The sequence below is a fragment of the Rhagoletis pomonella genome, unplaced genomic scaffold (genome assembly GCF_013731165.1).
Source record: "Rhagoletis pomonella isolate Grant_MI unplaced genomic scaffold, Rhpom_1.0 Rhpom_scaffold_00013, whole genome shotgun sequence".
Taxonomy (NCBI): Eukaryota; Metazoa; Arthropoda; class Insecta; order Diptera; family Tephritidae; genus Rhagoletis; species Rhagoletis pomonella.
Window position 1 is genome coordinate 9,508,464 of NW_023458567.1, and position 17,304 is coordinate 9,525,767.

General features: G+C 36.5%; 1 protein-coding gene across 1 annotated transcript; it reads right to left on the bottom strand.

The window, feature by feature from the left end:
- Positions 1-15,058: 15,058 nt before the first annotated feature.
- LOC118748228 (helix-loop-helix protein 1) lies at positions 15,059-15,623 on the bottom strand (the record flags this gene model as incomplete). The annotated part of the gene is given in 1 exon segment (XM_036482603.1): positions 15,059-15,623. A coding segment is annotated over 1 exon segment (465 nt). The 3' UTR covers positions 15,059-15,136.
- Between the last annotated feature and the right edge of the window lie 1,681 nt (positions 15,624-17,304).

A 17,304-nucleotide genomic window follows, 5' to 3' on the forward strand; every position in this document is an offset into this window, starting at 1 on the left:
TTTAATAAATAAAAAAATGCGGATTGCATATGCTTCATAAACACCCTAGCGTCAGTACTCGTAGTACTTGCAACATCGGCTGAGAATTGAACGCTACTTACATATAGTATGTACATACATATGTATGTACATTAGACTGCATCACCAAAAAAAGGTGCGGTTTTTCCTCCGGGATTACAAAATTTATTATATATTACCACCAAAATATTTCGGAAAAATATTAAGATTTACATAAGTGAGCTGGACCTATTTGAAAATACCTCCAAAAATGGAGTTTTTTTATGAATCAAAATAGTTTCTTAAAGAACTTTTTGAAAAAAGTCTCCTCAAATGACGAAACGGCTTAATCTTAAATAATTTGCATAGAAATATTTAGAAATCTTTTCAACGGAATGGTAAGAATGACATTTTTGATTTTTTTTTTACTTTTTTCAAAGATTGATTTACGAAAAACTTGAATAGCTGGGCCGAAACTATACTGATTTAGACTTATAAGATCTCAGTAGAAAGGCATTTTCACACTGTTTTTATTTCTGTCCAAAAAAGACATTCGTGTCCCAATTTTATTTTTTTTTCAAATACCAACACATCTTAATTCAACTTTAAGTGACGTTCGTTCATCTTTCGTCCTTTGAATGAATTTATTAGCAAAGAAATAAAGAGGGTGAGAAAATACCTTTTTAATGACACCTCCCAAGTCTAAATCGGAAGAGTTTAGGTTCAGTTATTCAAGGTTTCCTATACCAATCTTTGAAAAATGTTAAAAAAACAGCATCAAAAATCCCATCATTACGATTCCGTTCAAATATTTTTTTAATTTTTTTAAATATTTTTAGGCAAATTTTTTAAGCTTAAACCGTTTTGTCATTTGAGGGGACTTAAAAAAAAATATTTAAGAAACTATTTTTATTCATAAAAAACTCCATTTTTAGAGGTATTTTCAAATTGGTCCAGCTCACTTAAATCTTAATATTTTTCCGAAGTATTTTGGTGGACGTCTTAAAATATAATATGTTTTATAATTCCAATGGAAAAACAGTACCGATTTTTTTTTTTTGTATGGGGAGTGATGCAGTCTAATGTACATACATGCATGATGCATTATATCAGTCTGATAGCGCAGCAAGCACTCCCCTCTCTTTCTCAATTGGCATAGACGGCAATTACATGGTGTAATTTTTATATGACATATGTATACAGAGATTTCGAAATTTATTCGCCTAATACCGTTATAATCCTTGTTTGCTTTTCTAAAAAACAACAGGAGCTTAAACATTTGTAAACATTTTCTTTTTTTTAACAAGTGCAAGATGAAAAACTGGATAGTTTCTACAGCTAATCGGCTATGTCATTTATCACCACTAAATCCAATTGGAAAATATTAATTTTGGTGGATAAAAGTTAGAAACGCTGTTGGAAGAGTTGGTCTTGGAAAGCATTTACTGTGTTTTTTTTCGATTTTCCTGAATTCTAAACTATTTGGTGTCGCAGACAGGTCAGTCATATCTCCAACATCAAAGTGCAGGTTAATTCCTGTCACAGGCAGATATAGGAAGGAGGACAGCGCGACGGGAAGAGCCATCACACTAAACTGGCACGTAGCCTCACGGATGGTGACTAAAGAATCTGTGAGATTTTGTTTAGCCTCTTTTGACAGCTTTAAGTCATCGGACCCAGATGCTGTGTATCCGAAAATGCCAAAGTGTGGAAGATACAGACTTATATGTGCTCTAATAAGAGTTTTTAGGGCCTATCTTTTATTTGGCCAGGTTCCCACTCTTGGGAGGAAAGTCACGGTAGATAGGCTTCATTCCCAAACCAGGAAAGGAAGATTAGATTCAGGCCAATCGGTCTGACATCCTCTGTCGAAAACTACATATGTATGTAAGATCAAGGGTTTTGGTGAACAGCATCCTTAGTTTTCGTCAAGTTGCATACCAAAGTGGAAAGTACTGTGAAACAGCTCAACCTGACCTTTTAACCAAGATCGAAGTAGGGCTGGAAGCAGTTGAGTACACAATTGAACTATGTGCTCATAAGATGGATTCACTTCATGTTATCTAGAATATTGCTGACTGTGGGTGACGTAGCCCTTGTATCATGTCCTCAGGGATCTGTGGTGTTTGCTAGTGGACTCCCTATCAACCTATGGTGGCGTAGAGCCGGGGTCAAAACTACGGTTTCTATGTTAAACGGGTTACAAAGTAGCGTGTGTACAGGCATTACGGCGACATGAGTACAAAGTCAGTGCCGGCTCTTAATGCTTTGATGGATTTGCCACCTTTGGATTTAGCGATCCAAGAGGTGGCAATGAAAACGATATGTCGACTGCACTTTTCCGGATTGCGGCACAACGATCAGGGTTCCGGGCACATGGAGATGTTTAGAATTTTGTCAGAGCAATACCCTTTGTTTTTGGCAGCTAATGACAAACTGAGAACTGGTGTCTTCTTTGGAGGAAAGTACATCGTTAGATTTCCAACAAGTCAGCAATGGTAAGATCCAGTCAGTCTCTTGGGAAGCTTGGTGTAAACTTTCTATACCGACAACTCCAAGACTGAAAATAGTACCGGAGATGGATGAAATATGGACGGTACTTTCAGATGCTTTACTGCGTTGTGTGCAATGGCGACGGTCCTTCAATCGGCAGTCTATGCAAAACGAAATGTGACAGACTGGATAATTGGCGAAGGGTGGTGCGAACACAAAATCAGGGTCTGCAGTGACAGCCAAGCTGCGTGCCGCGAATCTTTTCACCGAAGAGTATGCTAAAGTGGATCACGTATTTTATATTTTTATGTGTTTAAATGCTTGACCGAACTTGTGCTCCAATTTGTGATGTGTTCCTGGATGTTGAGAAACTTTTTCTCTCGAAAAATCCCATCGCCGAAGGTGCGGCCGCTTTTATAAAACAAGCCAAAATTCCACATTGGTCGGACCAGGAATGGAACCTTTGTCCTGCCGTGTGGTAGTGCGCACCTATATCCCCTCGACCACGGCGGTCGTCTTACTTACGCCTCCATAATGTTCGTGCAGTCCACTATGTAATTTTTATTTGGTATTCCTTACATAACGAGGCAGGGCAATATATCTTGTAAAAGATACTTGCTTGGAGGGAAGGAGAAATTCTTTGAAAGTTACTCTTGCACCCTGTATTTTTAGGAAGTTTGTCTAGCTCCTGAGCTCGTTTCGAGGAAATACTGAAGAAGTCATCTTGCTTTTTTCAGTTTTTAATTATGTATTCGAGATGACAGCGACTAAGATCTTAGAGAAATCTCTCCCTTCAATTAAAAATGAAGTCTTCGCATCAGGTACAATAATTTAGATTGGGAGTTGAAGTAAAGTTTCAAGGAGCGATCTACCAACATGATTGCAGGGTGTCAGACGACAGTCGGGTCTACGTAACCGGAACGACCCAGATTTATATCTGGCCAAGGACTGTCACTCCAGCAACACTCCCCAAAAACTCTTTGGGAAACTTTTATGCTGCTACAACAACAACGACAACTAAAAAACCTGTTTTACTTTGGTCTGCCTTTAACTCCACCCAAAAAGCGATGAGTCGTGTGAAAATTTCGCATTTTTCCATCTCCCTCAAAAAAGCGGGCCGTACCATCAAAACATTTTCAATCAACATATGCAAATGTAGAAAAAGTTGACAAATTTTCGACCGCTCTCTACTGGAAACATACGCAATGGGAATTTCTGGTGGGCATACACCGCCAACGGCCAGTTGCCAGTTGCCACTTGTCAACACCAGCAATGATTGAGCATAACCAACACAAAACTCGCGCTTTGATGGCCAAGGAGGCTGTGTTGAGTAGTAAATGGTATGAAACCACAAGCAACGGCACGTGCAGGCGAAAAAAATCATACAACATACTTCACACAGTGTTATTGTAATTAAATTTACACGGCAATTACATCGACTTAGCTGGCAACAATAATGCAACTTGTATAGAAAAGTATGGTGATACAACGTGGATTGATGAAATTTGTTGGAGGAATTGTCGTGTTGGGTTAATCTGCGTCAAATGGCTTAAGTAGGCAAGGAAGATAACTTGTTCGATTACTACTTTTATGTCGAATTTTTCAACTGTATATATTCTTGCACAAGTGTCATTGGTTCAAGTGTTAAATACAAATTGATTTTAAACTCAATTAGCAAATGCAAAAAAAAAAATATCTTTTTGCATGGCCTAACGCCTCGCATTTTTGCAATGGGAAGGGAATACTATAGCAACAGTAGCTTGTATGCTGCTTGAGCTGTAAAGAGAGGTATGTGGTAGTAAAGTGTCGGTAAGAACAGTGGTGTGAAGTTGATTAAGCGCATGACAAAATCTTAGAGGCAGTGTCACACGATTTGTACCTACATTTGTAAATTTTTTATATTCAGCTATTGGTGCAAAACGAAAAAAATGGGAAGACAATTTTTTTGTAGTCACACGATTGGTACAATACAGCGAACTTCTATTGAAACTTTTGAAAAAATTGTTTTTCGTGATTGGAATAAAGAAAAATATTTGTGAATTCACACGATTGGGATAAAATTTGAACCAAATTTTGGGCAAATGCCCAATGATGTGACACTGCCTTTAGAGGTGTAACAAACTCATAGCTGAATAAAGAGCTGAAAGCCTAAAAAGCTCGTAACGCCTAAAAATACTTCGTGTGTAAGGAAGCAAAGCCGAATTTGAACGCAGCCGACACTAAACTAGCTTTTTGAGTGCGTGGAAACCCTAAGAAGCTTCGAATTCATATCAATTAGGGTGCAAAGGACTGCAGTGAACTTTTTCTTCACACAGCTTTGGAACATAATGAATGAAATAATTTATTAAAAACAACCTTACCCCCTATTATGAATTCGTACGATGCACGAGGGTTGGTTCACTGCCTTAGCAATCTGATATTCTGACGACAATAAAAGAGGTCCCCAAGTGTACTCCTCAAATTAGTATGGGTACTCCTGCAAATTTTCGTCAAGGTACAGTTAGGTAGTATTTTTTTCAATCAAATTCTGAAAGGAACTGGACTTTGAGCAAAAGATATCACCTATCTATTTCAAAGTAACTCGCTGAATTTAAGGGCACTGTTAGTAAAAGGTATGGCTATTACGTGATGAGCTGTTTTACTGGCTTTCTGTAATTTATATCGGTAGTCTACTTACAGGTGTCTGTTACCCCTACAATTTCACTGACCCTTTATTGCCAAATTTTAGGTAGATGAAATATCAATTAATTTATTGAAGCTTACAATGTATAAATCGGGAGTTTATCACAAGTGCTCCCATATAATTCAAATACTGCTAAAGATTCCGAACTATTCATAGTTAGTCGTGGGGTGAACATAAATTACGCTTGTACACGATCGATACTCATTAAGAAAGCCTACGCTTTGATGTTTGAGCAAACCATATATATGCAGGGCCTTTACTTTGTAGGAAAAAAGTAAAAGCGTCATCCTAAAATTATATGAAACTCCCGTCCTAAATTTTTATAATTCTCAACCACAAATTTTTCTACTTGCAAAGTGAAAAATGCTTTAAAAAATTTATTTTCTGCCTACACCATTTCCAATCACCATTCAACACTGTGCACCACTATCACTGCCAAAGCACGCACATATCGATGATTTTTATATGCATACCCGAGGGTGTCATTTATCACATTTTATGCGTGGATTATGTAGTCAAGAAGCTACACCCGCCCGCGTGCACTGCCGAAAATTGCAACAATGATCAAATGCGGAAGGGTGTCGTCACACCCCCCTTGACAGCATCATTACACCCCAAACAGGAATTAAAAAATTGTTGAACAGAACAAAAGGCTAACAGACAGTTGAAGGTAAAGTCAGCGCGGCGTGCACGTGTGTGTAGCCACAGACCTAGAGGGGAGAAGGGCGCAAGGACTAGTGCAATTGTACTAGCACATGCACGTCAAAGCAGATTGAAGCTTAAGGTGGTATGTAGCATACAAGCTTCCGAAAAGATTTTTCAAATAAAAAAGGATGTGTACAACTTACTTGCAACTAATTTCACGCCAATCTGCACTATCACAATTTTTTCCTGTTTTCTTTATCTTTTTTTAACAATTTTATTTTTGTATTTTTGCCAAAAGTCTGCACACGCTTACACTTTTATGAATATACACGTGGAGTTGCAGAAAAATAAAACAGATGTCCAATCAATTGTAAGTAAATTAGTGTAATGTCTAATCAATTAATTGCCTCAACTCTCGTATCTTTGATATCACAACACTAATGCTGCGGATGTATTATCGCTCCCGTGTGGCGGCGCCGTTATCGTACGGACGTTTAAATTCGCACTGCATTTTTTCACTTCCTGCAGTGGGTCTATGTACAACCGGAGTTAGGTTATGTGTGGGAAAAAGGATGTCATTAAACTCTGTTTTGATGCGCAAAAACGAAGGATATGTATTTACATATGTATGTGTGTAGGTGTTTGTGTTTTATACATAGTAATGCTAATAAAACTGCGCGTTGTTAAGCAAATTCGTAACTATGTACAAATATACATAAATTGTCTATTTTTTTGCAAAAAAAAAAAATACTTTAAACGTAATCCACAAACAGGGACCATAAAAAATTATGATGCAAAAAATGCAAATAAAATAACATAAAATTAAAAAAATTAAGTCAAATAAAAAGAAATAAAAATTCTTAAATTTACTACATTTCATTAATCTGTTGAAAAATATTAAAAAATAAAAAGTATCGGTCAGTTTTGTCTTTGGAAACTTTTACTTCATACATAATTACTTTACACCAGTCAAAACTTTAAATGTTTTTTAGTATTTCTTCTATTAAGATTATATCAATGTAATTTTTCTGGAAAACGAAAGTGTATAGATCATACACATTTTACAAATTAACCGCTGGTTTCACCAGCATTTAAATGGAAAGTGATTTTTTATTTTCTGCCAATTTCCATACAAAGTTAAAAACATTAAGATCACTTTTAACTTACATATACATAATTAAGAAACCGTTTGGTATTTTTTAATGCATTGCATACATTAGTTATCGTAAGAACTATCTTTTGCTGTTGTATGAGACATGGTTCTAATTCATAATTGATCACATGATGGAGTAAAATGTCACACCAGCCACAATGGAATGACCCTTCAAATAAATATAAACAAAATAAAAGTTACAAAATAAAACAAAAAAAATATGTAATAATAAAAATTATACTAAATTAAACGATAAAATAAAATATAATAAAATAAAGTACAATAAAATATTAAATTACATAAAATAAAATAGAACAAAACAAACTAAAAGAAATAAATAAAAAAAATTTTTTGAAATTGAATTAACCCTTTCTGGACTGTGAGCCTATAAAAAAAATGTATAAGACGATTGCGATTTGTTTTTTGTAGCCGATAAAAAAATTATGAGTATTCCTAATCAATTATAAAGAAACAACAGTTTTTTTAAATTCAATTGTCTAAAATTGTTTTCCTCTAAAATTTGATCTCCATAAAGCTTTTATTCTTGTGTTCAGTATATAAGTATGTATGTAGTTCTATTCTGCTTTTGTTGAAAATATAGCTACTAAGAAATATTTTTTAATTCTATTATTATTAATTATATTTTTTTTTAAACATTTTTTCTCCAAATTTATTTTAATTACCGTCCTTCAATAGCTTTCTTTCTGTAAATACCTTTTTTCTACAAATTATACCTTTCCAGATGTTTTTTCTGAAAATTACCCTTTCTTAAAAAATTTTTTCTTTATTAATGTCTATTTTTTAAATCTTATACTAAAAAAATCGAAGTAAAAATTAAGCAAATTAGAAAAAATAAGTTTTGCACCAAATTTCTTAATAAGCGGAAAACTTCTTGGGGAAAAATGCTTGCCTTATTCCTGACCTTTGAACGAAGGGAAAACGCAAAAAAAAACAAATTAAATTAAAATTAAAATAAAAAGTAAAATAAAAAAATTAAATTAAATAAAAACAAAACGAAAATATAAAATATCAAGTAATTTTTAAGCAAAAAAAAAACCAAACCGACTTCAATTCTAATACAAAAATTTAAGATTACCGTTAATCTCTACATGATCCAATGATCGGATTTAAACTACATTAGAATGGGACCAGCTGTGTAAACAACAACAAGTTTAAAGTTAAGCTTCGTATGTAAATTAATACACCATTTTAATTAAATAAATAAAAAAATATTGTCAACATCTTATTTGTATCGGTGAAAAAATTTGTATCACCCTGTTTTTTGCTTACAGCTATTTATAGCACTGTCTGTTAGCCTACTTTTGTCAAAAAATCATGCATGTAAATATGTACATACATACATATGTACATATGTATATCAACATATGCAATCTGGCGCGCGGAAGAAAGCCACAAAAAAACTGGTCGCCTTTGGGTTGTCTGTGACGTTGAAATGACAATTGACGGTAAAAATACCACTACTGATTGTTGAAGTCTCAATTGGCACACAAGATTAGTTTACCGCCTACAGAACATGGAGGCGACAAAAAAAATAGAGCATAGCAATCAGAAATCGGTTCGATCTTTCGTAAAGTTAGAAAGTCAAAATACTCCTATTTGGGCCAGTTTCAAGACCAAACCCAAAACTAGTACTTTTAAGAAATTGTCCAAAGTTTTTATTGCAAGGTATTTGCAAAACTATTAACAATGTACATATGTATGTATGTATGTCACGAGCTACTCACGTACTTATTTAAATATTCATAAAGGAATTCTATTATTTTCGTGACATTTGTTATTTCGCGAAATTTTTTTTTCGTGAAAGTAAAACGTAAGTTCTATTTTGAGGTAGGTAATGCTAGTAAGGATTAATTCATTATACGCAGACTGTTAAAATTGCAAGTTGCGGAAATATTTTAGTAATGATCTATTCCACTTGAAGATATGGAAACTACTTTTCTTCATGCCAAAAGAAATTTCACACAGTGCCGCCAACATGATCGGAATTCAAAGCATATAAGCAGTCTATGATAACTTCCGAAAATGCTGACCAGGGCTAAAGTTCAACAGAGAATCAACAACTCCCAAGCAACGGTGGTTACTAAAGAATTTCCTTTGACGTGTTGGTATTTTTAATTTTCAAAATTCGTCTGCATCCACTGGGCACATACAGTGACGAGCAAAACTGTAACATGATGTAACACTTTTTATTTCAGCCACCGCTATCTTTCATAGTTCTAACGACTTTCGCACTTTTGTTCTATATTCTTATTGGTACATCCCTACTCCCGCTCTCATAACGATTTGAGGTCAATCCAACAACAATAAAAAAACCTGGAGACAAAAATGAAAGTTAAGGCAAATGTTACAGTTTTGCACTTATTCTCAGTTTTGCATTTTACAGTTATCTTTTGCTTAGTTGGAAGTCAGATGACTTTTTTCTGTATTGTAATTTATTCAAGAAGTGATCACCAATAAATAATATGGTTAATCAGGAAACATAAATGTAAATAATAGATTTACTGCGAAAAGGCGGGACCGTAGGGAAAGTGGCAAAAAAATGTGGAGTTTGCCACATGAAAATGTTAAGACTGAGAAAAAATATAGCCTAAAGTGTTACTAAGGACAAAGGAAGTCTGTCAAAATATATTACAGTCCGATATCTTGTGAACTTAGTAGCAAGTAACGCTGCAGGCACTACTACAGAAGCGCTTAAGGTATTAAAATTGAATGCAAATCAGTAGATAGTGAGGCGAAAAGTTGCCAAATTGAGCAAAATGGATCATAAAAGAAGAAAAAAGCAAATTTGATCAAAATACATGCGAGAGTGGGGCAGCGTTTTGCTGCATCGCGCGAAAACCGGACCGTTGCCTATTGGGATATGTTAGGCCTTACATAACGCAATAAAAAACACATTTTTAAGATTTAATTGAGGCTTATGTGGTCTGACAAGACTAAATTAATAGCTTTTAAGCAGATGGCCGGGCATGGTATTGGAACAAAGGCCCAAATTAAGCCTAAGCGCATCATGTACGGCAAACTGTGAATCACAGTGGTCGGTCAATATTAGTTTGGGGTTGTATTTAAAAAATGTTGTTGATCCGTTTGTACGTATTATGCGTAAGGAACAGTATCTGTTCATATTTCAACAAAATTTGCAAGATGTAGTCGAAAAAATTAGAGTTTCTGCTGAAAAAGCAACCAAAACACGCTGCACATGTTCGCAAAGACTGGAACAAAAGCAGAAATTTGCTAATTTGAAATGACCTCCACAATCCGACATGACATGAATCTCATCGAGAATTTGCGAAATCAACTAAAAGCGCATCTTACTAAGTATCCAAGTCCGTCCAATGGAGTACGTGAGCTGTGAAAGCAAACCAAGGATATATGGGAGGCTATACCTCCAGAATTTTTACAGACATGCACATTAGGTATGCCAAATTGCAACCAGAAACTAAATAAAGCAAAACCATACTGAACATTGTGTTAATAATTCTTTTTTTTTGTGAAAATTGTCAAAAAGTTATTAAAAATACATGAGTGCAAAACTGTAACATATGCCTTAATTTACATTTTTGTCTGCTGGTTTCTTTAATGTTGTTGAATTGACTTCAAATCGTTATGACAGAGGAAGCAAAGATGTACCAATAAAAATACAGAACAACAGTATGAATGTCGTTAGAACTTGGAAAGATAGCGACAGCTGAAAGAAAAGGTATTACTCCATGTTACAGTTTTGCTCGTCACTGTATGTATGTGGATATTTTAAGGAAACTTCGCTTCCCATTACATATGTACATACATATATACATATTTACATATTAACCACTTTTTCGCCCAATTTCACTTATTTTAAATCAAACGAAAATACCTGATTAGCACTAAAATGATACGCCATTTTGTATGTAGGTTGGTATGAATGTGTTGCACCGTAAGGGGTGGTTAGAAAAATTAAAACTAATTTATTTTACTTAAACTTTGCTGCTATGTATGTGCGTCTGAATTTTTTTTCCTAATCAAATTTTTTATTGACAAATTTTCGTCATTTGTTTTGCTTTTTTTATTATTGTTTTTTTTTCTCACTTGCTCTAGAGTTGCTAAACAAATTTCTTTACACTAAATGCAGTTTGTTTGCTCACTAATTTCCACTTTAAATTGTATGTATAATAGGGAAAAACAATTGATAGAATACCAGGACAACGTGCAGGAAGTCGCGGTTTCTCAAAAGGTGTGAGCAAATAAATGAGGTTGCCATGACCCTGGCTGCAAATGCATGTTTGCTGGAATGTTTGTGGACGACATTGAACTTTCGGAGTAAGCTTTATGTAGTTAGGATATTCCCTGAAACTCGAAGAAACTTGAAACTACATAGAAAATAGTAAATATTTAAGTTAGCTGAAGCTCTTGATTGATACTCGATTACGGTATTCAAAGACCAAGAAATAGTGAATTTACAATGCTTGTCTATAAATGCGATTTAAGACCAGTCTGCAAAACGTCACATACAATGAATGTCCAAGGTATTGCTGGATCTTGTCCGTAAACTCGAGGAGATGCCTTCTGTAGTGTCCAAGAGCCACATAGCTTTCATTGCGCATTTGTTAATGCCATTTCGATACTGGCATCCAAGTAGAAATCACTTGTTGTCAGTTGCTATATAAATAGTGTTCTTGCGACATTGGAAGTTATTTCTTAGCTGCCTTAAGTTAAGCACTAGATAATTGGGCAGCTTCGTCTAGTGATTTCGAAGACTATTACTCCCAAATACTCCAAGTGCCGCTTCATCGGATTTTGTCATTGTCGCGCACTACAATCCTCCAAATTTATTTATTTATTTATTTATTTATTTATGAGTAGCGAGGAGTCACTTAGCTTGCTCTAGGATACTCACTTTCCTTCCATTCCTCGCCCGAAGGAAATTTCCTTAAGAGAAGTTCGTGGAGACTGCGCTGTTTTTCCGAACTTCTGGATGACTGCCGTCTGACGTGGGCGATCAACTCGTTCAAACCCCAGGACCCGTTGGCATCATACCAGCACAGCTGCAAAAACTTGCGGAGGTGTCGTGCCGTTGGTTGGCCACAATATACGAGAGCTACGTAAGATACGAGTATATTCCCAGGGGTTGGAGTATCGTCAAGGTGGTGTTCATCCCGAAGGCCGGAAGGAGCTCCCATGTTGTCCGCAAGGACTTTAGGCCAATCATTCTCTTATCGTTTCCCCTGAAAACGTTGGAAAGGCTGGTTGACATGGAGGGCAAGGTTGATGGTGGGCTCTTCTGTCGAGAGCTTAACATCACCAGTTCAGGCTCCCGGACTTTTGCAGTGTATTACAGGCGGAAGTGGCTGCTATCAAGGAGGCGGTGGATTCACTGCTCAGGAGTGCTATTAAAGTCAGGGAAGTGAGTGTATATTCTTATAGCCAAACGGCTATAGGCAAGGCCCTTCTGGCCGAGGAAGGACCGGGGGCGGTCGAAGGCACTCCTCACACTCACAAAGCCATAGCTCTCACTTCTGGTGGGGGTTTTAACGGGTCAATGTCCAATCGGTATTTACGCAGTTAGGCTGAACATACTACCGGATACCGTATGTCGCAGTTTCCTGGAAGATGACGAGGTGGAATCACCTCAACACGACCTTCTTAGGTGCCCAGCGTTTGCGAGGCTAAGGTTGAAGTACTTTGGTTCTCACGCCCTAAATAGCCACACATAATCGGGTCGCGGTATTTTATCGATAAAATTTAAGGTGAAGTTCAAAATTGTGGTATCACTAAGGACAATATCAAATTATCTAAGTGAGCTCCGGTTACACGGGGCTGCCACTTTACCTAACCTGCACCACAAGCTAGGATGCAAGATGTGGTTTTTGTACGACGCGAGAGGACTTTATTTTTGAATCGTTTTTCATTAAATTTCGAGGCTCCCAAATAAACAAAGTTCTCTAATTTTTTAAAATTATAACTGCCAGTAGGGACGTGGTGAGAGAAGATACTACTTCGTCTAGTTGTCATTCATCTCCAGATTTATTCGTTTTGCTTTTAAAGACAATCATCCCTGACCGACTCAGTTCTGCGGCCTTTTTATCTTCTCAGTTATAAGACTAATGAATTCGTGGTATATATAGACGCCCTGTTTGAATACTCGCTTGGCATAAAACGGTTCAGTCAGGTGTTTCCCGATTCCGAAGGAGCTGTTGATATTGCTCAACGTAATTTTACACAGCCACATAAAATTGCGGGGATGCCTATAGGCCACTTCTTTTCCTTTGAAATCGTTTGTCGAAAGAATTTATTTCTAAGATGTTGAATATCCCGTTTTTTTTTGGAGATTTACTAGGCCTTATAAGTCCCAATAAGTTCGCTGAAAGTGGGCCTTAGACATTTACACCATCCGCTCGTTGATATCTTGCATTCGCCTCTTAACAGGCTGATTGGCGCATATGGCAGTGTCACGTTTTTTTGTGCAATGCGCACAGAGCGCACTTAAATTCTAATAATGCTTCAAATCACGCGCTCATTGAGATGTGTTTCCAGATACCTGGAAGTTATCTGAAGTATCGAACACTTTGCAAATTCCATGAACCAAAGAGTTCACAAAATGATCTAAGAGACCGAGAACAAAAGGCACGATCGAAACTAATTGTCGTTCTCGTAGTTTTGTTAACAAGAATGCTTAAAAACCAAAACCGAAATGAGAACAAAGTCTTCGGGAATGTTTTCACAAGAACGAAGAAGGGAACAAAACTGTAGAGAACCTTCTCAACGGGAATTATATAAGAACAAAACCTGTGGAACGTTTCGAAAGAGAACAAAATGCGAACAATACTTTCGGGAACATTTCTAAGAGAAAAAAGCAAGGACAACAAAAGTCTAAAGAACTTCTTCTCGAAGAAGCAGTTGGGAACTGACAAAGAACGAACGGGAACAAATCTTCTATGAACTATTTGCGAAGAATGAAAGCGATAACAAAATTTTTCTCACTGGCGTCCATTAGTTTGAAATGTTTGAATATAAAAATTAATCAAAAAAGAACTCAAGGATAATTATGCAAACTAAGTCAACGAAAGACTTAAGACACGAACTTTTATTGCAGAGAAAATTACAAATTGTTCCAAATGGATAGTTCACTCTATTGATAAACGATCTGGTAGTCAAAATTATCCAGCTTTCCTCTGGCCTAGAATTACATAACAATCATGCTTCTCACTGAAACGATTTTCAAGCCAATACACATTCCGAACGTTAAGTTCTCAAAACTTTTGTCCTCATTTTGTTCTCTAGCAGAACGCTGGCGAACGTTCCTATTTGATCCTCCTTGAAAGCATTCGCGTTACTTTCGTTCTCATTTTGTTCTCATTGAAAGTTTTTCCGAAAGTTTCGTTCTCATTCTGTTCTTCTTTCAAACGTTTCCGAGATTTTTGTTCGCGTTTGGTTCTTTACGGAAACGTTCCCGAACCTTTTATTATCATTTTGTTCCCGCTAAAACTGCCCTCAATACTTTTGTTCCCGTTTGGTTCTTTTGTGGGAACGTTCTTGACATTACATTTTGTTCTTATGCAGAACTAAACCAAAACCCGAACGCGTTCCCGATCCCTGGTTAAAAACACGCTATCATGAGTTATCCCTACAAGAAAACAGTCATTTGAAACACACTGTATTTAATGGTATTTGGTTTTGTTTGGTTATGCGCCCATCATTCTTCTGCTACTCCCCAATTGGCTTTTCTCTTTTTCTGCTATTTGCTATGCGAGCTCTGCAAACATTTATTTGTACGTTCATGGGGATGGGACTGCAGCATCCAAGGCGCAGGTGCCCAACGGCGGTAAATGTATGAGAAAAGTGAAAACTTGTGTAGCGACAGCTGAGGCCAGCAACTAAATACATGGTGTTGTTACATAAATAAATAGTAAGGCAATACAAAAAATACTAACAAAGTGAGTAAAGGTTATGTTTATGTAATGTGGAGTAGACGACTTTTATTACGAAGATTTTAAAATATGTAAAATATTAAAGTTATACATACATACATATATTAATTTTACTGTTATTTAGAGTACTCATTTAAAATTAAACAGTATCACATTGCAGCTTAAATTATAGTTAAAGTAAAATTAAAATTAACCTACGCTTAAAATAAAATATATCCCCATCAAATAGTGCTATGCCGCTTATGGCGTCTCCAACACATGATTCAAGTATGCTATATAGCATATAGCCAGCTTGAGTATTTCGATTTTCGATAACTTCTTATCCGGCGGCAAAGTGGGTAGCAGTTTTCGCAATTCAGCAAAGCTCACATTGAACGCTTCCACACGTATACGTTCGCGTGTTGCATGGGCCGTACGATATTTTAGTGTTGCACGTCGCCGACGACGACGCTCTTCACGCGTCAAACCGACCAACTCGGAAGGATCCAAGTGCGCTATTGGTGTTGTACGCCGTCGCGGTGCTGGTGTAGGCGGTGGTGGTGGTGATGCCTGTGGCATTGTCTCACAAGCCATACGCGCCTGAAAGCGTCGATCAATATCCAAGACGTAATCGTGATTCTCTGCCATGCCGTTGAGATCATGCAGATAGTAGCGGCCCAAGGAGATGCTTTGCGCTGGCACCATATGGGTCATGTCGTACACCATTGTGGCTCAAAGGTATTTCTCTAATTTCTGAAACAAAATAAGACAAGGAGACACTCGTATTAATAGTTGAAAAATGTAAGAGCTTTATAAATTAAAAAAAAAATCTAAAATTTTTCATTGCACCAAAGGTAACACGCCCACAAAACTTGTGGTTAAGCAACGCATGCCTTCACGCCCAGCAGCCGCACGGAGCGTATGCCGTGGGTGATGATATTTTGATATATTATTCATGCAATTGTAAACAAGTATTTATATGCATTTGCTTTTGCTTAAGGGGTTACTCCTTTACCCCCTTTCTATGTATGTATTTACCAACTCATATTTGTTTGCCTGCCTGTGGCTTTGTTTGTTGCTTTTTGCTTGAAGGTGTGTCAACATGCCACCCCTTTCGTTTGTCCATGCGCTCGTTTAAGTACTCTCTAACTAACCACATTATATTTGTTATTGTTATTATTTTTGGATATTTTGTTATTATTGGCACATACATATTTTCACACCTAGTCAAATATTCGTAGCTCTAGCGCCAAAAAAAGAGGGTGTGTGGATGAATTGGTTTGCAGCACACGTTTTGCAATTTGCAATAAAAATTTAATATTTATTAAATGGATTTGAGAAATTATTTTCGGGATTCGCTAAAATCAGAATTGGAATATTTCAACTTAAACTTTTCTCCCAATTTGAATGATAAATCGTTAAAAAAATTTGGTTTCGTGGACTACATATTTTATTTACTAATTAACAATCGTTATGTCTTATGTCTTCAGCTATGAGTTAAATAGATTTAACTTAGCAAAGCTGCTAGAGAAGGTGGTATGCTTGTCAAGTACGTCGGCGAGGAGCTCATAAGATGCATGCACAATTCAATTTACTCTGTCCAATCCACAAGAAAGCAACAATGTTACATGTGCTATCTACCGCGGGATCTACTTATCGATATTGCATATGATTTCTTATCAAGCATTTTGTGTGAAAGACTCAAACGTCAACGAACTGATTGGGCCTTACGTGAAAGTGGGGCTTTATACCTATTAAATCCACTATAAATCGTTTATTCAAAATACCACATATCTTGTAAAAGACCCGCACGAGTAGGATCAACCTATATACATCATCTCTCCGTTGATTTTAAAATTTCCGTCGATGTCGTGGAAAGCAGTTGCCCATACGTCGCGATATCTGATTTTGGTATCACTGCCTGAGTAAAATGACGTCGAACAACATCATCATCTTCTTTGAAATGGGTAGCGCTTCACCGAAACATTCGATACCAAACAAGTAAATGAAAATAAAAAAATTGTAAACCTCCGAGTGTATGCGCGCGGCACAAATCGGGGAGAAGCTCGGCCAAACAGTAACATACTAGTGTAAGCGCCAATTTATTATTATTAAAGCGTGTGGGAATATAACAATGACAAGACGAAATATCTTCTGTCGTCAAACCGGTGAGTGCATTCACGCGTCCGCATTCACTTTACTATCGACAGTTATTATTCCAAAAAGTACACTCTAAAAAAAAAATTGTGTAAATTTCCTTGCTAATGCTCGATTATTCAACGAATAGTTTGCTTAAATTTCGGACTTTTTAGAGCGTAATATAGCTGCTGTGGTGTGCGTAAATTTACTACGAGTGTGTGTACAAGCTCCAAAATACACATCTGCTGTTTGATTTTACCCGTAGAATTGTGTAAAGCCGCTAACAAAAA